The sequence below is a fragment of the Mya arenaria genome, chromosome 1 (assembly GCF_026914265.1).
Source record: "Mya arenaria isolate MELC-2E11 chromosome 1, ASM2691426v1".
Lineage (NCBI taxonomy): Eukaryota > Metazoa > Mollusca > Bivalvia > Myida > Myidae > Mya > Mya arenaria.
In genome coordinates, this window is record NC_069122.1 from 11,175,265 (window position 1) to 11,195,026 (window position 19,762).

General features: G+C 35.7%; 1 protein-coding gene across 1 annotated transcript in view; it reads right to left on the minus strand.

Annotated features, from left to right (window-relative positions):
• LOC128234198 (uncharacterized) overlaps positions 1–19,762 on the minus strand; it is a 62,514-nt gene that overhangs the window by 35,778 nt on the left and 6,974 nt on the right. Inside the window, exons 7-12 of the mRNA XM_052948277.1 lie at positions 18,356–18,448; positions 16,975–18,026; positions 16,240–16,639; positions 15,276–15,466; positions 14,181–14,246; positions 12,084–12,158 (exon numbers count right to left, since the gene is read on the minus strand). Of these exons, the coding sequence (XP_052804237.1) occupies positions 12,084–12,158; positions 14,181–14,246; positions 15,276–15,466; positions 16,240–16,639; positions 16,975–18,026; positions 18,356–18,448 (1,877 nt within the window). The remainder of the gene's footprint in view (positions 1–12,083; positions 12,159–14,180; positions 14,247–15,275; positions 15,467–16,239; positions 16,640–16,974; positions 18,027–18,355; positions 18,449–19,762) is intronic.

The window sequence follows — 19,762 nt, forward strand, 5'->3', positions numbered from 1 at the left end:
TGTCTGTCATTAGAAAAACATCAATAGAACAAACTATTAAGATGGTAATACCGTATGGTAGTTTGTTCGCACTTTACCCGTAGTGCCTTCCGCTGGCAAGGATAATTACCGACACACATTAATTATGCCTGCATGCTTTAATCCGCGCAGCGACAAGCCTTATCAAAACAATCATCAGTTTTGACAATACACAGTTTTGCAACGGTTGACTGTCATTCAGAAGGCATGTCGGTACTATTGCAACGGTTGACTGTCAGTCAGAAGGCGTGTAGGACTATTATACTTTTATCATTGTTGTGTACACTAAATTACCGAAATATGACGATTATTATCGAAATACACAAGCCAGCTATCGAAATATGCCTTATATACAATTATTTTTTTTACTTCGATATATGTTATAAATACTTGACCAACCTCAATTTTTCGGCTCTGATTTTGACATTTTTCCGCTGCGTCCTATCTTATATATTAAGGGTTTTTACCCGTTTTTTTTCAACTATTTTTTTGCCTGCGTCCTATCTATGCTAGCGTCCTATACATGATATAATACGGTACTTTTGCATATGAGTGCATGGAAAAATCCACCTTTGATGACAATTCCACCTTTGCTTGTACATACATGGACAGATCCACAATTGCTGCCAAGTCAACCTTTCCTCAAGCACACATGGACAAAACGACTTGCTGAATAACTACATATATAACTGCCGAAAATGGTGTCTGCTATGCTTCTCTATAAATAAATCACAGCAATGAGACAAGCTGTTAAAAATGTACTATAAAATGGTTTATGTTTCATCTTAAAGCGTGCTTAGGAAAGACAAACATTTATTTCCGTACTTTAAAATGTTTCTTATGTGTTTCATCTTAAAGCGTGCTCAGGAAAGACAAACATTTATTTTCGTACTTAAAAATGTTTCTTATGTGTTTCAAAACATGTCATCATTAAAATTTTAACAACGTACGATTAACTAAACAATTTTATTAACTACTCGGCCTCATATGTCAAACCAAAAAAGGTTGTTCCATTTAGGTCACCCCTTCCAGGGGGTGCCAAAAAACTTTTGTTCATTCACAGATTGATAAACTCACATTGGCTCATATTTGAATCTACAGAACAAACTTTGGTTACAAAACACTCAAGCTGGCATGGACAGATATGAATTGATATGGAATCTTAATCTGATTGTAGAAGTATTATATATATACTGGAGCATTCGGAACTCCTCGGCCATTTTATCGAAAACAACCTCGGATGTATGCCGGTACATCAGTTGAAGTAGTTCGTAAATTTTTGAATAATATCATTCATTAAATGTAGTGTTTAAGAGTTGTATTTATTGATCTAAGTTTAAATTGATTGCCAGTGAAGTGTTTTATTGCAAACATAATTAAGATTCCCAAGAGTTAAGTCATACAGTTTAACTGCTAAATAAGATTACTACGCGATCTATTTGCAGCGGACCTAAACGGACCAGTTTTGGAGTATGTAAATCGTCCAAATACATCCGAGGTTGTTTTTGAAAAAATGGCCGAGGAGCTCTGAATAATACTGGAGATGATTTAGTGTCTAAGTTTAACCAATGATATTGCCTCACTATAATAATTAACCATTGCACACATGCTGGGTTGCATGAAAAAAAGAAGCAAATATAATTGTTCAAGTGAAGTAGGTGTTTTATTCATTAAGAAGCATATTTAGAAGAATTAATTAGGTAAGCTGAGTATTTTATGTGTCTTGACAGGTGTAATGAAAGTGATTGGCTAGATGCCCATGGACTATCATAAAGAAGGCATTTTTATTGCAACAGCTATCCTAAGCCTGTCATGTAAGACTAGCTGTTTGCTAAAAACAGAGGCAATCCAAATGGATAAAAAGTTGAGGTTTCTGAAAACATTTTAATATTTTTGAAAATATTCTTTTTCCCTGAATGTGTTCATACATCTCTGCTCTTCAATGAAACTACAGGTGCATTTATTTTTTTGGCTTTCTTACTAGAAAAAAAGTTCAGCTGTATTCCAGGTTTATTGGGCAATGGGCAAAGGCTTTCTGAGATACCAGAACTCCTGTCTTTGGAGATTGTTGGGCAATTGAACTTGTATGTATTTTAACACTTAGCATAAGGTTAGATTATTTTGGCAAGGATTTTTTTAACGAAACCTAGAAAAGCATAAATTGGGATGATGGTTTTAAAAACTTTGATATCAAAAACAAAAGAAACAAAATACCAAGCACTAGATACATTTTTCAGTTATTGTTTGGAAACAGATTTTCAGCTCAAGGTCACTATGACCTTGACCTTTGATCCCCTGACCTCAAAATCAATACGGTTCAGCTACTGGTCATGACCAATATGCCCACTAAGTTTGAGGTCACTGGGCCCAATCATTCTTCAGTTATTGATTGGAAATATTTTTATTTTTTTTGCTCTGTGTTACCGTGACCTTGACCCACTGATATCAAAATTGATAATGTTCATCTTCTGGCCATGACCAACCTGCTTAACAAGTTTGAGTTCCCTAGACCTAAAGTATATTACAATAATTGATCACAGACTGTGGAAAGGACAGACAGTCCGGTTACTATGTATGCTGCCCTGTTGGGGCATAAAAATAAATTTCAGTTTGGTATGCCTTTAATGCACATCGTTTGGTAATTATGTTGACAAGAAATATTGCTCAATATTATTAAGAAAATAATTATAGAGCAAGAAATACATTTGATTAATTACTCAGAGATCATAAAGTTGCCCTCAAATGCTTAATGCATAATAAATTTCCCTATTTAGATATACCAGACAACATATTTTATTTTGTTCTTAAATATTAATAAGTAAAAACATAAATCAGAATTTGCAATTTTCATAATTTAATTTATTTCGTAGATAAATTCAATAATTTACTCATCACTTATATATCTTAGTGAAACTTGGGCCGTAATTTATGAAATGATGGGTAAAATTCAAAGAATAAAATAAAAAAATTATTGGGTGTATGTGCTAAGGTTTCTTCAAAGAGAAAATCTGATAATAAAACAATTACATTTTTATTGTTTAATTCTAAAATGTAGTTTCTTTCACAAAGCTCTCAAGATTTGCAGCATACTAAAATTGTTCCTTCTTCAATTATGTACTAACAATGTCAATAAAACAATATCCAAGCTAAAGCTCATTATAGATGAGTCAAACAGAAATCTGCCATCATTTACTGAAATACCTGATATAATCATTGTAGTGATTTATTAGGGACATGTCATGGTGTTAAATAAATTATAAGCCATGGCATGGTGGGGGGCATGGACCTACAGCATTGTGGAAAAGAAGTAAATGTATCAGAGGAATAAAGCTTTGATGGGAGTACCTGCTTTGTGGACTGTTATACTGCTAGCAGATGACAAGCCTTGTCCATTTTTCCCAGTTTGTCAGGGACATATAGGGCATCACTCAGCAATTAAAAAAGCAAGAGTTAAAGGGACTAGACACCTGGCCCCAATTTCTCGACACTTCTTAAGTCCCTTATAAAAGGATTAAGCTAATCTCACTATTTTTGTTGTTCTATAAAATGTGCTATATTAACTTCTTCAAGAATTTTTAGAAATTATGTCGGAATAATCTGTATGATTATCAGAATAAACCATTTTTCATTTATCAAAATCCATTTTCAGTATGTATTTTGGCTAACTGAAATAAGCGACTTAAGCCTGTTAAGCTTAAGAAGTTTCGAGAAATTGGGGCCAGGTGATTGCAAGAAAAAATAATATTGTCAAAAACCTTTTTGCATATTTTTTTCTTATTTGTAATTTACTGGGTCTGTCTACCACGTAAACCTTTGTTAATTTAAAATACAGCAATATATGTATCTGTACTTAATAGGGATGCAAATCAATGGCAAAATAGATATTCGAATATTCGGTAATTCTTTTGATCGAATATTTGAATTTTCGATTACCGTAATACATATTTTAAAAGATGTAGTAAACTACTATTATTATTCGCTAAAGTAATAGCCGGGGCATTTTAACCCTATTTTGTCATAGCCGGTACGCGCGGCGGACCCTGATTTTCCCCTCCATTTTCAGGAAGAAAAAAGCAATACATTACTAACAGACAAACAACAAAATCAAATAATTCAATGCCGCTGCTTTTTGTAAACAATGTGAAATTAGATGGATTCCTAGTCAAACAGTGTTTTGTGCCAATGGAGGTTCTTTCCATAGGATAATCAGCCTCGTTCTCAGATTGACCTCTCAACTAACTAATTATAACTATGGAAAACCCAAACAAACTCGGGAACTAGTAAAATAGTAAAACGAAAACATAAGTGGATTGGACTTATCTGTTGTACAAAAATAGAGGAAGTATATCCTTAAATCCATTTCAAAGCACGAAATTGTATCGAAAGATGGAAACAGTTTAAAGCACATATATATACGCAACAACCTTATTGTAGCACAATATTAATACATTATTGTGGCATTCATATCATTACCTCGATTTGAGCAATGTTGCACAGCATAATTTGCAGCCAAGACAACACATCGGTGTTAAAGCCGATCCCTAGCCAGTTATTGTGTATGTAAGCTTATTTATACTCGCACTCGGGCCTTGCCAATTCGGAGAGTGCCCCGTTAAGATTGTTAGTCATTTTAGGTTTTGGAGCATAGTGCAGAGACAGAATGTTACCCTGGTTTGAGCTACCTTGGTTCTTTAACGTGCACCAGCGTATAGCACTGTCACACGGGACCCCCATTTAACGTTCCTCCCGGAAGACGACCGGTTATTGTAAAAGTAGGGGGCGAGCGTAACTAGTCATCACATTCACACCTCTGGCATTAGGCGCCAATTGTTGTAAAAACAAGATAAACAAACTTTATAAACAAAATCAGTGATGAAGGCAAAATGTGTTTTATTTTCTTAATTTAACTTTTTTTCGAATATTCGAATACCAATTTTGACATTCGAATACCAAACGTTTGATCAAATATTTGAATATTCGTTTGCATCCCTAGTACTTATCATGTGACTTTCAAATGCTAATTATACACATTATAAACTGGGAAACCATTATGCGCTATTGTAACACATGTTAACTGACAGCTGAGACATCAACAAAAGGTTATTTTTAATCATATAAACTGATGTATTATTGGCCTCATACTAGCTTGTATCTTGTCTTGTCTTGTGGAAATAATGTATTTGCTGACTTCATACCATCTGGTGTCTAGCCCCTTTAAGGGCCTCTCTTCACACCATCTGGTGTCTAGCCCCTTTAAGGGCCTCTCTTCACACCATCTGGTGTCTAGTCCCTTTAAGGGCCTCTCTTCACAGCATCTGGTGTCTAGCCCCTTTAAGGGCCTCTCTTCACACCATCTGGTGTCTAGCCCCTTTAAGGGCCTCTCTTCACACCATCTGGTATCTAGCCCCTTTAAGGGCCTCTCTTCACACCATCTGGTGTCTAGTCCCTTTAAGGACCTCGTTTCTTTAAGGACCTCTCTTCACACCATCTGGTGTCTAGCCCCTTTAAGGGCCTCTCTTCACACCATCTGGTGTCTAGTCCCTTTAAGGACCTCGTTTCTTTAAGGACCTCTCTTCACACCATCTGGTGTCTAGCCCCTTTAAGGACCTCTCTTCACACCATCTGGTGTCTAGTCCCTTTAGGGGCCTCTCTTCACACCATCTGGTGTCTAGCCCCTTTAGGGACCTCTCTTCACAGCATCTGGTGTCTAGCCCCTTTAAGGGCCTCTCTTCACAGCATCTGGTGTCTAGCCCCTTTAAGGGCCTCTCTTCACACCATCTGGTGTCTAGCCCCGTTAAGGGCCTCTCTTCACACCATCTGGTGTCTAGTCCCTTTAAGGACCTCTCTTCACAGCATCTGGTGTCTAGTCCCTTTAAGGACCTCTCTTCACACCATCTGGTGTCTAGCCCCTTTAAGGAACTCTCTTCACACCATCTGGTGTCTAGCCCCTTTAAGGACCTCTCTTCACAGCATCAAGGTGCAAACAGTATTTGTTTGGTTGTTGTTGATAAAATTTGAAATAAGACAAAATCTGACAAGACCGACAATATGTTATATATTTTAATGCTAAAATAAAGATTTTAACAAGATTTTCAGCTTACTAAAACTATTCCTGAAGGTCAATTATGTGTCTAAGCAATTTGCACTAACATTTATTTATGTCTTTAGAACCGATATACAAGTCAAAGCTCATTATAGATGAGTCAAACATGAAATTCTGCCATAACTTACTGAAATACCTGATATAATCATTGAAGTGATTTATTGGGAACATGTCATAATGTTTCATAAATTCATTACCATGGCTTGTTGGGGGGCAAGGACCTACAGCATTGTGGAATAACAAAGAGGGTATCAGAGGAATTAAGCTGTAACGAGTGTATGGGCTTTGTGGCCTGCAACCCTACAAGCAGAAGCCAACCCTTGTCCCTTTTTCACTGATTTTCAATGACTACTAATCAGGTATCACCCTTTCATTATTAAGCAATAGTCATGTGCATCACTACATACACATGCATTGTCTTTTGCCACATAGTACTAAGTTTCATAATACACTAACAACATTACAGCTATCACAATTCCACAAGATACCTATTTTTCTTTTTTTAAAAGACAGCAATAACACTATGTAAAGCCATTGTCGGATACCCCCCCCCCCCCGCCGATACACTACTATGTTATGCTTCGTTGTGTACTGTTGGTGATCTTGCTACAAAAATCTTGCAATCATGAATAATTCATCAGTCAGTTTAATTGGTTCCTTACGGTACCAGATGCTTTGCTGTAGAAAAATATTCTAGCAAAAGCCAGGATTGAACCGGGTCTGCCAGTTTTGTCAGCATCCAGACCACATGGTCACGGAGGCTACTGAAACGATTCGGGTTATTGAAGAGTATTTTAATTGTAACATGCAAATTCATTGGAAGAAGAGTTGTCTGTCCTGCCTCATGCATAATCCATGAAAACGATATTTTGTCAGTCAAATGTCCCAAAGTATTTATGAAGCATATCATAATCAAGTCACGGTTGCCGATGATGATGTAAAGCATGCTTTCCCTTGATAAAACCAAACTGGTGAAAACCCCCTTACTCTGTCAGAAATTGAAAGATCACAGCAACAGTGCAAACAGAGGGGTAAATTGTCTGTTAAAGATATATCATATTTACAAATCACCAAACACATTAAAACTACAGGCACAAATTTCATGAAGAAAAGCAGACTGCCCTGGGGTTATAACTCTTACACACCTGGGAAAAGTCAATGTGAAGATGATGGATAAATAGTGTCTGTCTGCCTCGAATATATTGGAAATAAAGATTACAGAAAAACAGCAACCTTAATCCATTGTCTGAGTCATTGTATGTCGGAGTTGCAGATAAGGTATGTTTTTGCGTTAGTACGCAATTATTTTAAAAATCGAAATAATAAGAGACATTCATTGTTCATTGATTAAACGCTACGGTAATAGAAACTTAAAATACTCATTGATAATTGAGAGATAATCAATTTATTGCTATGGTGTGAAGTAACACTCAATGACGTTGGACAATTATTATCTGTAACTCCGTCATGTCATGAAATCATTCAATAAGGTCAAACAGCAGCAACTCTGGCATCACAATATATCTTTACAACATGAGTGCTGCTAGGGGAACACCATCACTCACCTTTTTTTATTCAAGCCACAGGGACATTATTCTCAATAATAAATAAATAAAGGCTTAAGGGCCTTGCTATGCAATTGCGTATAGTGATAACATGTGTCCTCATTTGCAAGTGAATATTGTTACTAGTAAACGAGATATGGCCATTTTTTTGCAGGAAACAGTAGAGATTGACACGAAGGCTTTCTCAACACTTTTATTCTTTTTCTTTGAAATGCAGACCAGCTAACACAGTCAAGCATCCCAACAAGGTCAGAAAGCATACACTCTTGACACACACCAAAGGTCAGAAAGCAGTTGCTGTGACATCACAAAAAAGGTCAAAAAGGAGGAACTCTGGCATAACAATTCCAACTTCACTAGTCATAACATTACCTGTAGACAGAGAAAGACAAAACTCGTGGGAAAAGGAGCAGACATCAGAACAGCTGTCAGAAAACAGGACAAAAAATGAGGAAACCTGCCGATCTGCCAACCACAAAAGCCATTATCAGACAGGTAAATACATCTATCATTATTACTTAATCTACCTGGGACCCATTGCATTAAAACTGTTTTATCATAGGTAAGCTTTTATCATAATTATGTTCAAGGTCATGTGAAGGCTTAAAGATGTACTTCAGATTCTCTTTAAAAACATTCCATAATACAATTTAAAAGAAATTCAGTCAAGTTTCCCTCAGAGAATTATTTTTTATTTTGATATCTTTCTCTCTATTTCAAATATAATTCAAGATGAGATTTTATTATGATTACCTTTTAAAAACAGTTGAATGGTTTATGACAACAATAATAAATATCTGTGTCATATAACAATGGATGCAATTTTATATCTTGTTAAAATTTTAATCATTTTTATCATTCCATTTTATTCAAAATATAGGCATTTATTATCCAAAATAATTAATTATTCAGGATAAAAACTCATAACTTTAATTTTGATTCCTCAGAGCATAAAACATAAAGACAAATATCATGTATGCCAGAATTTAAACAGTTGTCAAGTTTCCTTTTCTGAAACAGAATTTAATTCAATGCAAAGACAGGAAAGAAATTTAAAATGGAAGTTGATAAAAAAAGTGACAAATAACAAGCTTAATGTGGAACAAAAAAAAATCCACACTTTTCTTCTGAATTGTCATCGAAATCACTTTTTAAGACAGAAAAGTGCGAGCCTGAGAATGCGCAAAAGACATTTAACACAGATTATTGGTAATTTGTCTCAGCAGGTCGAAATGCCAGACACTTTAAACCCCCGCATACAGACAGCACTTATCATGTAAGTATTAATCCTGCAAGTCTTAATAATTTACTAACTTCTTTGATGGTTATTTGCTAAGAAATTGCAGCATAATCAAAAACAATAGACACCCCACCCTCAAGCACCCAGGACTCATGCCAGAATAGTTATGAAAAGGTGTTTAATTCACCAGGTGAAATCTGACATCATTCAGAGAAATATTGGGTAGATGGCTTTTCATGCTGGTATAGAGCAACTTTCCCAGGAACTGTTTGTCTGGGAGACACCTCTGCTGCATGATATAATATAAAGATATTCAACTCCAGACTTTCTCAAATGTAATAGGGTTTTAATATAATATTCACTGAAAAGATTACAAACCCTACAATGCAACAAAACCATGTTTTCAATTTGTGACGTAAAAATTTGGGCAAATGAAAGTGTTTAGTTCCTGCGAGACGCTAGGCTGTAGGATGAAATTTTAAAGGGATTATCTCAAATATGGGTTTTAATTTAATGTTCAATTAAGATTTAAGTAACCCTGCAATGCCACGAAACCTGGTTTCCAATTTATGACATTAATGTATTGTGCAAATCAAAGTTTTAAGTCAATGGGAGACACCATTTCTGCATGATAAAATATTAAAGGGACTTTCTCAAATGTTTAAGGGTTCTGATTAAATGTTCAATAAAACAATTACAAACCCTGTAATGCCAAAAATCAAGATTTCCAATTTGTGACATCACAGTATTGTACAAAGCAAAGTTAGTAGTATGTATCTAAATACAAGCAGTGACCTTGACCCATAAAATAATATTACATGAAACCCATTACCCCCAAATACAATCCTAAGGGACGTTATTCTCCATATCAGCTTGCCTGTACCAAAGTGAACAACCAATATGTACAACCATTTGCCTCTGTTCATACATAAAAGTGACCTTGATCTTGAAACCATGAATCATTATCATGCAGCATAATCATAGGTAAAAGACACCCCACCCTGACGCCCTTGGGGACTTGTGCCAGAATGGGTATTGAAAGGTGTTTAATTCACCAGGTGAATTACCCTCAAATCTGACATTAATGAGAGAACTATTTGGTGGATGGCATCTCCTGCTGGTATAGAGCCACTTTCCCAGGAACTTGTAAGTCTGGGAGACACCACTGCAGCATGAAGAAATATTTAGGTATTCAACTCAGGATTTTTTTGGTAGATGGAATCTCCAGCTGGTTAGTGGAGCAATCAAATACTAAGCTTATTTTTGGGTCTAGTATTTAAGGCAGTGGGGTGAGGTCATGTCAATACACTAATGCATGTTAAAGAACCAAGGTAGCTCTAACCAGGGTTACATTCTGTCTGTGCACTATGCTCCAAAAAAAACTAAAATGACTAAAAATGCTTATTGTAGCACTCACCAAAGCCTTGCTCGAGTGTGAGTATAAATAAGCTCACACACACACACACACACACACACACACGCACGCACACGCACGCGCTCACACACACACACACACATGCCAATGTCTGTATGATGTGTTGGCCAATCAGTGGGTCAATTAAGGGCATGACTCCCACAGAGATGAAATTTGCTATATGTGTACATGAGTTTACCAAGTTTCATAGACATTTCATTCAATGGTTTTCCAGTAGGGCCAATATTTAATTTTTCATGATGCAAAATTCATTATTATATTTTATGACTTTTATTTTTCCTTGTATTAATTATGAGAGCTGGTCCTAATAGTACTAAATGTGTTTTAGTTAAAATGACATGTTTTTAAGATCACCTAGATTTTTTTCTTAAAACACCACCAACAGAAGACAAGCTTATGAAGAAACTCAAGGAGTAAATAATCTGTGACTGAAATACTCATTACATTATTTGTTTGGAAAGACTTCTAAATTAATATTATTAAAACTCTTGACCTTCAAAGATAAAGAAAAATGGAAGCAAAATCAGAAAAACTAAACAGTAAAATTAAAACAAACGACTTGACTGAAAGAGTTAGAATGACTAAAACAACTGAACTGAAACAGTTAGGACGACTACAACAACTGAACGGAAACAGAACGACTACAACAACTGAACTGAAACAGTTGGGACGACTACAACAACTGAACTGAAACAGTTGGGACGACTACAACAACTGAACTGAAACAGTTGGGACGACTACAACAACTGAACTGAAACAGAACGACTACAACAACTGAACTGAAACAGTTAGGACGACTACCACAACTAAACTGAAACAGTTGGGACGACTACAACAACTGAACTGAAACAGTTGGGACGACTACAACAGCTGAACTGAAACAGAACGACTACAACAACTGAACTGAAACAGTTAGGACGACTACCACAACTAAACTGAAACAGTAAGAATTAATACAACAACTGAACTGAAACCGTTAGAATGACAACAACAAATGAACTGAAACCGTTAGAATGACAACAACAACTGAACTGAAACAGTAAGAATTTATATAACAACTGAACAGAAACAGTTAGGCAGAACATGCTGAATGCACGGAAACAGTTAAACTGAACCAAACCCTGAAATGAACAGAGCAACTAAACCTATCAACTCAACTGAACTGAACTCTCAGACATCAGTTAGATCAAGGTCTATAAGCCTAACCTGACAACTTTTATAAGTTATAATGCATATGAGTTCTTAACCTGGGTGTACACCCTCCCCCATCCCTCCCATTCCCAAATAAACTGGAATTAGTTTAAATGTGTCGCTTAACAGGGGTGATTTTTTTAAAGTATTTTTGGAAGATGAACTAAACCTTAACCAATTAATTCAACAACAATAAACTATAGTTTTTCAAACATAACTTTATCAATCTTATTCAAAAGCAACTGATTTGGAGCCTTTGATTTAGCGTCACAGCACATTTCCGGCAGTGAAAGGGGCAGTAGAGTGCATCACCTGGTTCAAAAGACTTAGAAGAAACACAAATTTCATTTGACATTGACACAGCATATTCAAAGACAGCATGCATATTGACATATTGACCAAGAGACAAAATAACCTTGAGACAATCTGGAAGATAAGCAGTGACTTGTGAATGGTTTTATCTCAGTTATTTTGACATCTAAGTTTTGAAAGGTAACTTCTACATCTGATCCAAACTAAGTGTTCACAAACCTGTTCCATTTCCGCCTCATTTTCAATGCAACTTTTCGCCAGTGCATCGGCCCAGGTCAACTTCTTCTTTCTCCTCTGAAAACACGGACACATTATAAAGCACATGCATTTCAAAACAATCAAACATGTATTAAAAATTAAAGTACCGTAAATGACTGGGTATTAGACGCACTTTTTTCCCTCAGATTTTGATGCAAAAAAATGCCTGCGTATAATACCCAGTAACAATTTTTTGAACTTTTTTTCTGAGGTCAATTTCTAGCCGAGAGTTTGTTTAGATTTATGGAGAAAGGGATGTTACTCGCGTCATATTGATCGAGTATATACGGGTTAAAACGGCACTTGAAGATCGGGATACGGTATATCGCAAGACGTTTATAATATCAACAAAAATATTTTTCGATTAAAGTTACGATAATTCACTTAAGAGTTCGTACACTCTAAATATTTGGACACCCATAATTATTTCCCAAATACATCAATCATAACTTTCATAGTTACCAAGTTTCACAGACGAAGATTATTGATTTTTATCTTTACAATGCCTGGCTAGATTACCTAACCGTAAACACACCACTATGACAATTTAATTAGTTACTACCCATCCTAAACGATTTATTGCCTGTTGAAAAGGAAGTGTGATATATTTATTTGAGGATTAAACAAACAACAAGGGCAATCAAGGGATTAAGAAAACATCGACATGGCATGTTTGTAAAACGATCTGCCAATAAGCTTTCAAACTTGTACCACACTTATAGACTATATGAAGCAATAATCGTACATTAATCCTGCATAGCAATGTCCATGCTCTCCACGAGATCCTCGTGGGTATAACTGTAAGTTATGTGACGTCACACAGTGTGACTCTTTGATCTGAAGCCGATAGAATGTGTTTATTCAGTTCAGTGCATGTATAAAATGGTGTTTTAATTAACTTCATGAAGGATTTACACTTATAGGCGTAATAAATAAGTTTATGACCATTGATTACTACGGATAAATTAATAAGTGGTAAAAAGCAAACATGAAGAAAAAAGGCAGGTTAAACAAACATGTAAATAAAATGTAAAAATGATAATTTTCTATGTATTCGGAGAGCGAAAAAAATAATTAATTTATGGTGTCCGAACTCTTGTGAATTACGGTATTCAATAGTATTTTGAATAATAAATTGAATTAAACAATAATCAAACTTACATATAAAAAACAAAGTTAGGCACTGTCAAAATATTTTTTGCATAACATAACTTTTCATTCTCGACAGTATGGTTGTATGGTTTTAAAGATAACCATCGCCATTTTCACGAAAAAAAAAATTCACTGTCAACAAACATGGTGGCTGAAAATGCTGGACGATTTTGACATTTTTTCTATGCGTCTTTTAACCAAAAACATAGATTAAAAGTTTTTTTCTCGGATTTTTCACAGATTTTTTTCCCTGCGTCTAATACCCCCTATCGTCTTATACCCAGTCATTTACGGTATGTATTTTTAATAAAGTTAATAAAAGTATTTCAGAAATTATTACGTTTTTATATCATGTGACCAGCAAGATATTTTTAAATTGGGAAAGTAACTTCAGTTAGTAAATGACTTGTTATTATTGTAAGATGTAAGAAAACAGTCCCAGAAGCACATTCATGTAATCATAAAGGCATAACTTTTGTACTGTCAAGAAAACCGTCCCAGAAGCACAGTAATCATAAAGTTTTTAACTTATGCACTGTCATCAGAATCAGGCCCCTTTTTTTCGAACCTGTTATTTATTACAGGGTCAACCTAAGCATACTATTTTTGTTTCAGTATGAATTGTGTGATTTTCTCCTTTTGAAGAGTTTTGAAACTTTTAAAGGGAATAATTGTTAAGAGTATCATGATAAACTATGAATTGGTTGATCAAATTAAGTTTAAGCAAGTTATTTGGCAAATGAAATATACTTAAATCCTGTACCCACAAGATAATAAAAGAAATTGAGGCCAGAAATTTAAATAAAAAAGAGACCTGACTCTACCTTCTATAAAGAATGCAGAGCTTGCAAGATTTGACCACTGCAAAAGTAACTGACGCATAACAAACTAAGGGAGTCAACTCACCAAGCCAAGGAAGACACTCTCCTGCTCATCATCTATCTCCCTTGTATCTGAGACTTCCGCTGTAAGCTGAAAAAGAAATTTTAATTGACAAATTAACTGAATTTACAATGATTAAATCCAGAAGTCTGTATCGTAATCAATATCTTTTTTATCCTTATCTTCAGACATGCCTCAGTGGCTCCATTCAGTTTATTGGCCAATTATTCTTGCATACCGGACGTGTGTTTCCGGTCATGTGACCAGTGCTGGAAAACCCCATCTTACATACCCCATGTAAGGTGAGGCGTGCGCAACAATGCGCCACTACTTATTTCACATATTGCATGATTTATGAAAAATATATTATGCAATTTAATTAAAGCGCAATCAAATATATATGTTTGCAAGACTTTCAATTAAAATTGAAAACAAATAATCGTAATAAAACGCTATTTTTAGTTATTTAAAATTACTGCGCTTTATAACGTCAGTACACAACGATGCACGCGCTTTTTGGTGAAATGTACAAAAGTATGTTTTCTACGTCAATTTTTTCACAAATCATAAGTTTAGGTATGCAAGAAAAAATATCAATCATGTTTTTCCGGTCCCGACTGAAAAATCCGACCCTCGGGCACGCTGCGTGACCGGTAACTCGGCAAGCCTCGTTACCGGCTTACGCGCATGCCCTCGGGTCGGATTTTTCTATCCGTACTGGAAACACATGATAGATACTTATAATCTTACCATCCAATTAAATCACTACATTAAATTAAGTCTAAGGTGGTTTCAGAATACTACCCATGTGCCTTCCTCAGTGTATGTTTTCTCACTGGTATCATGACTGTGTACAAAGTTCTATATAAATATCTTGAAAGTTTTTTAACTTAATATCATGACAAACTTGAAGGTTAATATTTTGAACGATGACAAGAACACTGCCAGCACCTAGATAACAAATCATTTTATTTAACTTTTTTTTTTTTAAATCGGATTTTCTAACAAGAACTTTATAAATTCTGTGACACATTTAAACCCCCATTCATGTAAAACACAAGCTTCCAAGAGCTTCATTAACTTAAGTTATAAAAACCTCAAATATAAACAAACACAAACTTCATCATCTTCGTCCAGCACTTCTTTGATTATTGGTGACTTGTTAGGAGTCTTCTTTGTCTTCCAGAAACTTCGAATGTCTGTGTTGGGGGTATTAGGGGTCAGTGGTTTTCTTGATCCAGGTGCAGCCTTACGGGGGCATGAGTTCTCCTTATCCTCCTTGTTGGAGGGATCACTTGCTGGCATAGTGTCTGGAAGGATTGGAGAAAAATATGCTAATCATCGGTTTTTGTATACAATTGGAGTCAGAGGTAATGAAACTACTAAACAAAAAAACAACAGCTTGTTGTTTTATAGTGATCAGATATCAAATCTAAAATAAATTTATTTAAAATTAGAATTATAAGTCAGATGGTGTAAAATGTAATTAAATCTACAGAATACAAAAGCAACAACAAGAGCCCCTCAGAGGGATCACCAACACTTGTCTGTTTTTCACTCAAAAATAGGGCATAACACAACAATTATTAAAGCCACTGTTATAGGACTGTTAACATGCATAATGTGTCTGGCAACATGTGTCACAGTGATTTTTTAGTGCAATTTACTGCCTTCTAAATGCTGTTTCCCCTTGCGAATTTTTTTTCATTTTCCCAAAAAAATTATATTTTTTTCCCAATTAGATAAATGCAGACCACATTAATGAATAAAAAAGCAACGAATTTCTTGAAAAATAAACAAAATCTTGGCAAGAATAACTCTTTTATTGCATGATGTATGCATAAAAAAAGTGAAAACATGTATATTTGCCATTATATTAGCTATTTTGGCCTGTTTTGTATTTTTCCCAAACTCAACTTCAATATCATGAATGCTTATTCAGTAATTGCATATATGCTACCACTGCTGACAACAATGATGCCAAGGCTATGGCGAAAGAAAACAAGAAAGTTAATCAAGCGATGAAGCCATAGGAAACACATTAGTTTTGAGAAAAAATATGAAGAACTATCTTTACACTTACCTGTTGTGGATTTCAGTGTCTTTGACATTTTCGGTGTAACCAGCACCCTCTGTGCCAGTGTCTTCTTGTCCACAATAAAAGGGGGTCGAGGAACCCTGTCCGGGGTAATCTTGGGTGTTCGGGGCTCCACTGGGACCCTACCTGCTGGCGTCAAAGGGGTTGAGGGGTCCTTAGGGGCCAGATGCTTGGGAACCCTTCCTGAAGTGAACTGGGGTGTTCTAGGAGCCACAGGTACCCTTCCCGCAGGGGTGGATGGGGTACCACATGATTGGTTCTGAGGGGCCAAATGTTTGGGTACTCTCCCTGGGGTGGATATATTTGGGGTAGCTAAGTGGGAAGCCTGGAGCTTGGGGTTCTTTTGCTTTGGAGTTTGGGAAATGGACTGGACATCTACAGGCTCCTGTAAAAGAAAAAGGCAAGTTACAGCAACATAACTATACAGTGTTCTCAAAAAGAATCTTCTAAAATAATTGAATTTATGTAGAATAAGTAGCAGCTGGTCGGTTACTTTACTATTTGAGACACATCAACTGAAACTTATTGTGAACCCTGCAATACTACTATAACTTTAACTGACCTTGATCAAATTCAAAATTCTGTCATTGAAATGTGTGTGAAATTTAAATTCAAGAAGCCCAGTAATCATTTTATCAGAGTTGGGCTTGTATGCCTATATTAATTTTGACCAATACCACTGACAAACAGAATATAATGTTACATTGAAACTCTAATCACCTCTTTGACAATGGACAGCTCCACATTTCCAAGGAACTCAGTTCTGCAAATACTCGAACCATCAACCACATTATCACCACAGGTATCACCTCCATGCCTTGCAATGGCGCCGCTATCAAAGTCCTCATTTTTCATCTCTTTCCGGACTCTTCCTGGCGTTTGGGAAGCGAAACTTTGTCTTCCTGTGATAGACACTCTTCCTCCAAATTGTTGTAATGCAGGGATCCTTTGTGCCTCACTGTCAAGAGATTGCATACCCATAGCACAGGGATCAACATCAGTATTGTCACCATTAATTTGCTTTCCCCCATTTTTGTCTGTCTTTAAAATCCTCTGCGGTGTTTGGGCTGCTAGACTGAACCTACCCACAGAGAACCCTGGAGTTTTCCTCTTATCAGTACTATTAATAATACTTTTTTCGAATACTGAACCATCACCAATGCTTTCAAATTTATCTTTGTTGTCTCTTTTGTTTTTTAACACACGCTGAGGGGTTTGAGCGGAAACACTGAAACGCCCAACAGAAAAAGGGGGAGGTTTCGAGTGACTTCTAAATACTGAATCAGACCCACTGATATCATCTTCTTTAACTTCCTTTAATACGCGCATGGGTGTTGAGGCAGCCAGGCTAAATCTCCCAATCGGTACAGTGCTTGAAGTGATTGCATCTCCATCATTTTTGCTAATCAGAACTCTTTGTGGAGTAACTGCTGACAAACTCACCCTTCCTGCTCCAAAACTATCCCCACACCCATTTAGAGGTGTTCTTCCAGCTAAGCTGAACCTTTTGAAACTAGCCGAGTTCTGACCATTACCATTGTTTAAACTTTCTTGTCCAAAAGTAGCAGTGTTGGATGTCGAAAATTTCCTTCCTGCTCCTGCAGGTATGTCAAAAGGGTTTTTAGGAGTTTCAGGGATTGATAATTCCCTCTGGACCCTAGCAGGCCCCTGGGAAACAAGACTGGGCCTTGAGGGGACAGCAAAGGGGTTGGAAATGGTGTTGGAGAGATGTCTACTGGCTGGGAGGCTTTGACGCCCAATGGAGGCTGGACCTAAATTGTAACAAATATCACTGATTTTTATAAATAGATGTTTTTTTAATTAATTCAAGAGGCACTGTAAATATTATAGCCATGTGATGACATGAAATAAACAATGCACTTCTTTGTCAACGTAAGTACTGAGTTAAATAAGCATACCTAAAACAATATCTGAGCTTCAGCCATTAACTCTGGACAACAAAGATATCACCTACACTTCACAAAACAATGCATTTACCTTTTTAATAGTTCAAAACATAGATAAATTTAAAAAGCAAACGTTTTTGGATGAAGCTGAAATTATTTTCATTTATAGACCTTGAAAAACAAAATTGTCCCACCTTGTTTGAACAGTTCATTTTTCTGGACCCCAAACTTGGAACAGAAGTCCGTCTTCGATGGAGTTAAAGGCTGCAGGTTGAAGTCACTTTTCCCTGAAAGAAAAACGTGATTTTTTATTCCTCAGTGATTTAAGTGTTTTATTCCAACCAATTTAGGAAGGAGTTCACCGGTGCCTTTTTAAATGCACCATTTGGACTAAATTTGGGATTTCCAATTCATACAGTAAACCTTTATATCTAATGAGAAACAGTTAAGGGAAACTAGAATCCATGCATCTCATGTCTTAACTGTTGGTAGTGTCCATAATTTTATCTAGTAAAGGTCACTATGACCTTGACCCCACTTTCAATAAAATTCATCTACTGACCATGACCAATATGCACACCAAGTTCGAAAATCCCACACCAAATATTTTAAGTTATTGATTGGAAACAAAAGCACAATAAATTTTAGAGTAAATTTTACCATGACCTTGACTTTTGACCCAACAAGGGGTCATCTACTGACCATGACCAATGTGCATACCAAGTTTAAAGACTTTAAACCAAGTTGTTCTACAGGTTTTATTTGGATTTCAAAATGTAATAATTTGGACACCAACAGTCAAATTCATCCCCTTTGTATCTGCCATGATTTGCAAAAAGAGTTGTATAAGAAAAACCTTGATCTGCCACAAAAAATCATTTGCTAAAAAGTATTGCTAAGTTTTTAAAAAAAAATCAAAATGGTTATTTTCTTTTAACACATAGTAAAATGAATCATTGTCCGTGATTTTTTTTGGTGCAATTTACTGCCTTTCAAAGGCTATTTCCCCTTGCGAAAAAATGTCCATTTTCCCAAAATTTCATATTGTTTTTCCAATGGGATTAATGTAGATTAAGTTAATGAATAAAAAAAGTAAAGAATTTCTTGAAATATAAACAAAATCTTGACAATACTTACTCTTTCACAGCATAATATATGCATAAAGAAGTTAGAACAAATGTATGTACTATTATATTAGCTATTTTGGCCAGATTTTGTATTTTTCCCAAATACAACTTTATTCCCAATTTGCAAGGCAAAGGCAGTAAAAATAATTCCCAAAAAAATCACTGACTATTAGGGTTTAGCCAAATTTTAGAAAGGACATGGTGCTGAGGATTAAAAGGGCACATTGTAAAGGGCTGTAAAAAACTTCAATATGAAGAATTGGACGAAATGTGTTAAATTATAATAGTTTTGGGTTTCAAAAGCCAGGCATATTAAGTTTGTATGTATTTTATATATAAGCATATAATGAGCTTTTAAACAATACAAAAACAATATCTGATTATCTAAAATAATAAATTTTAAGAAGGGTGCACATGTTGGCCCCCATGAAAACAGTACCACATTTGATTGCTGTAAATTTAGTCATAGAAGTC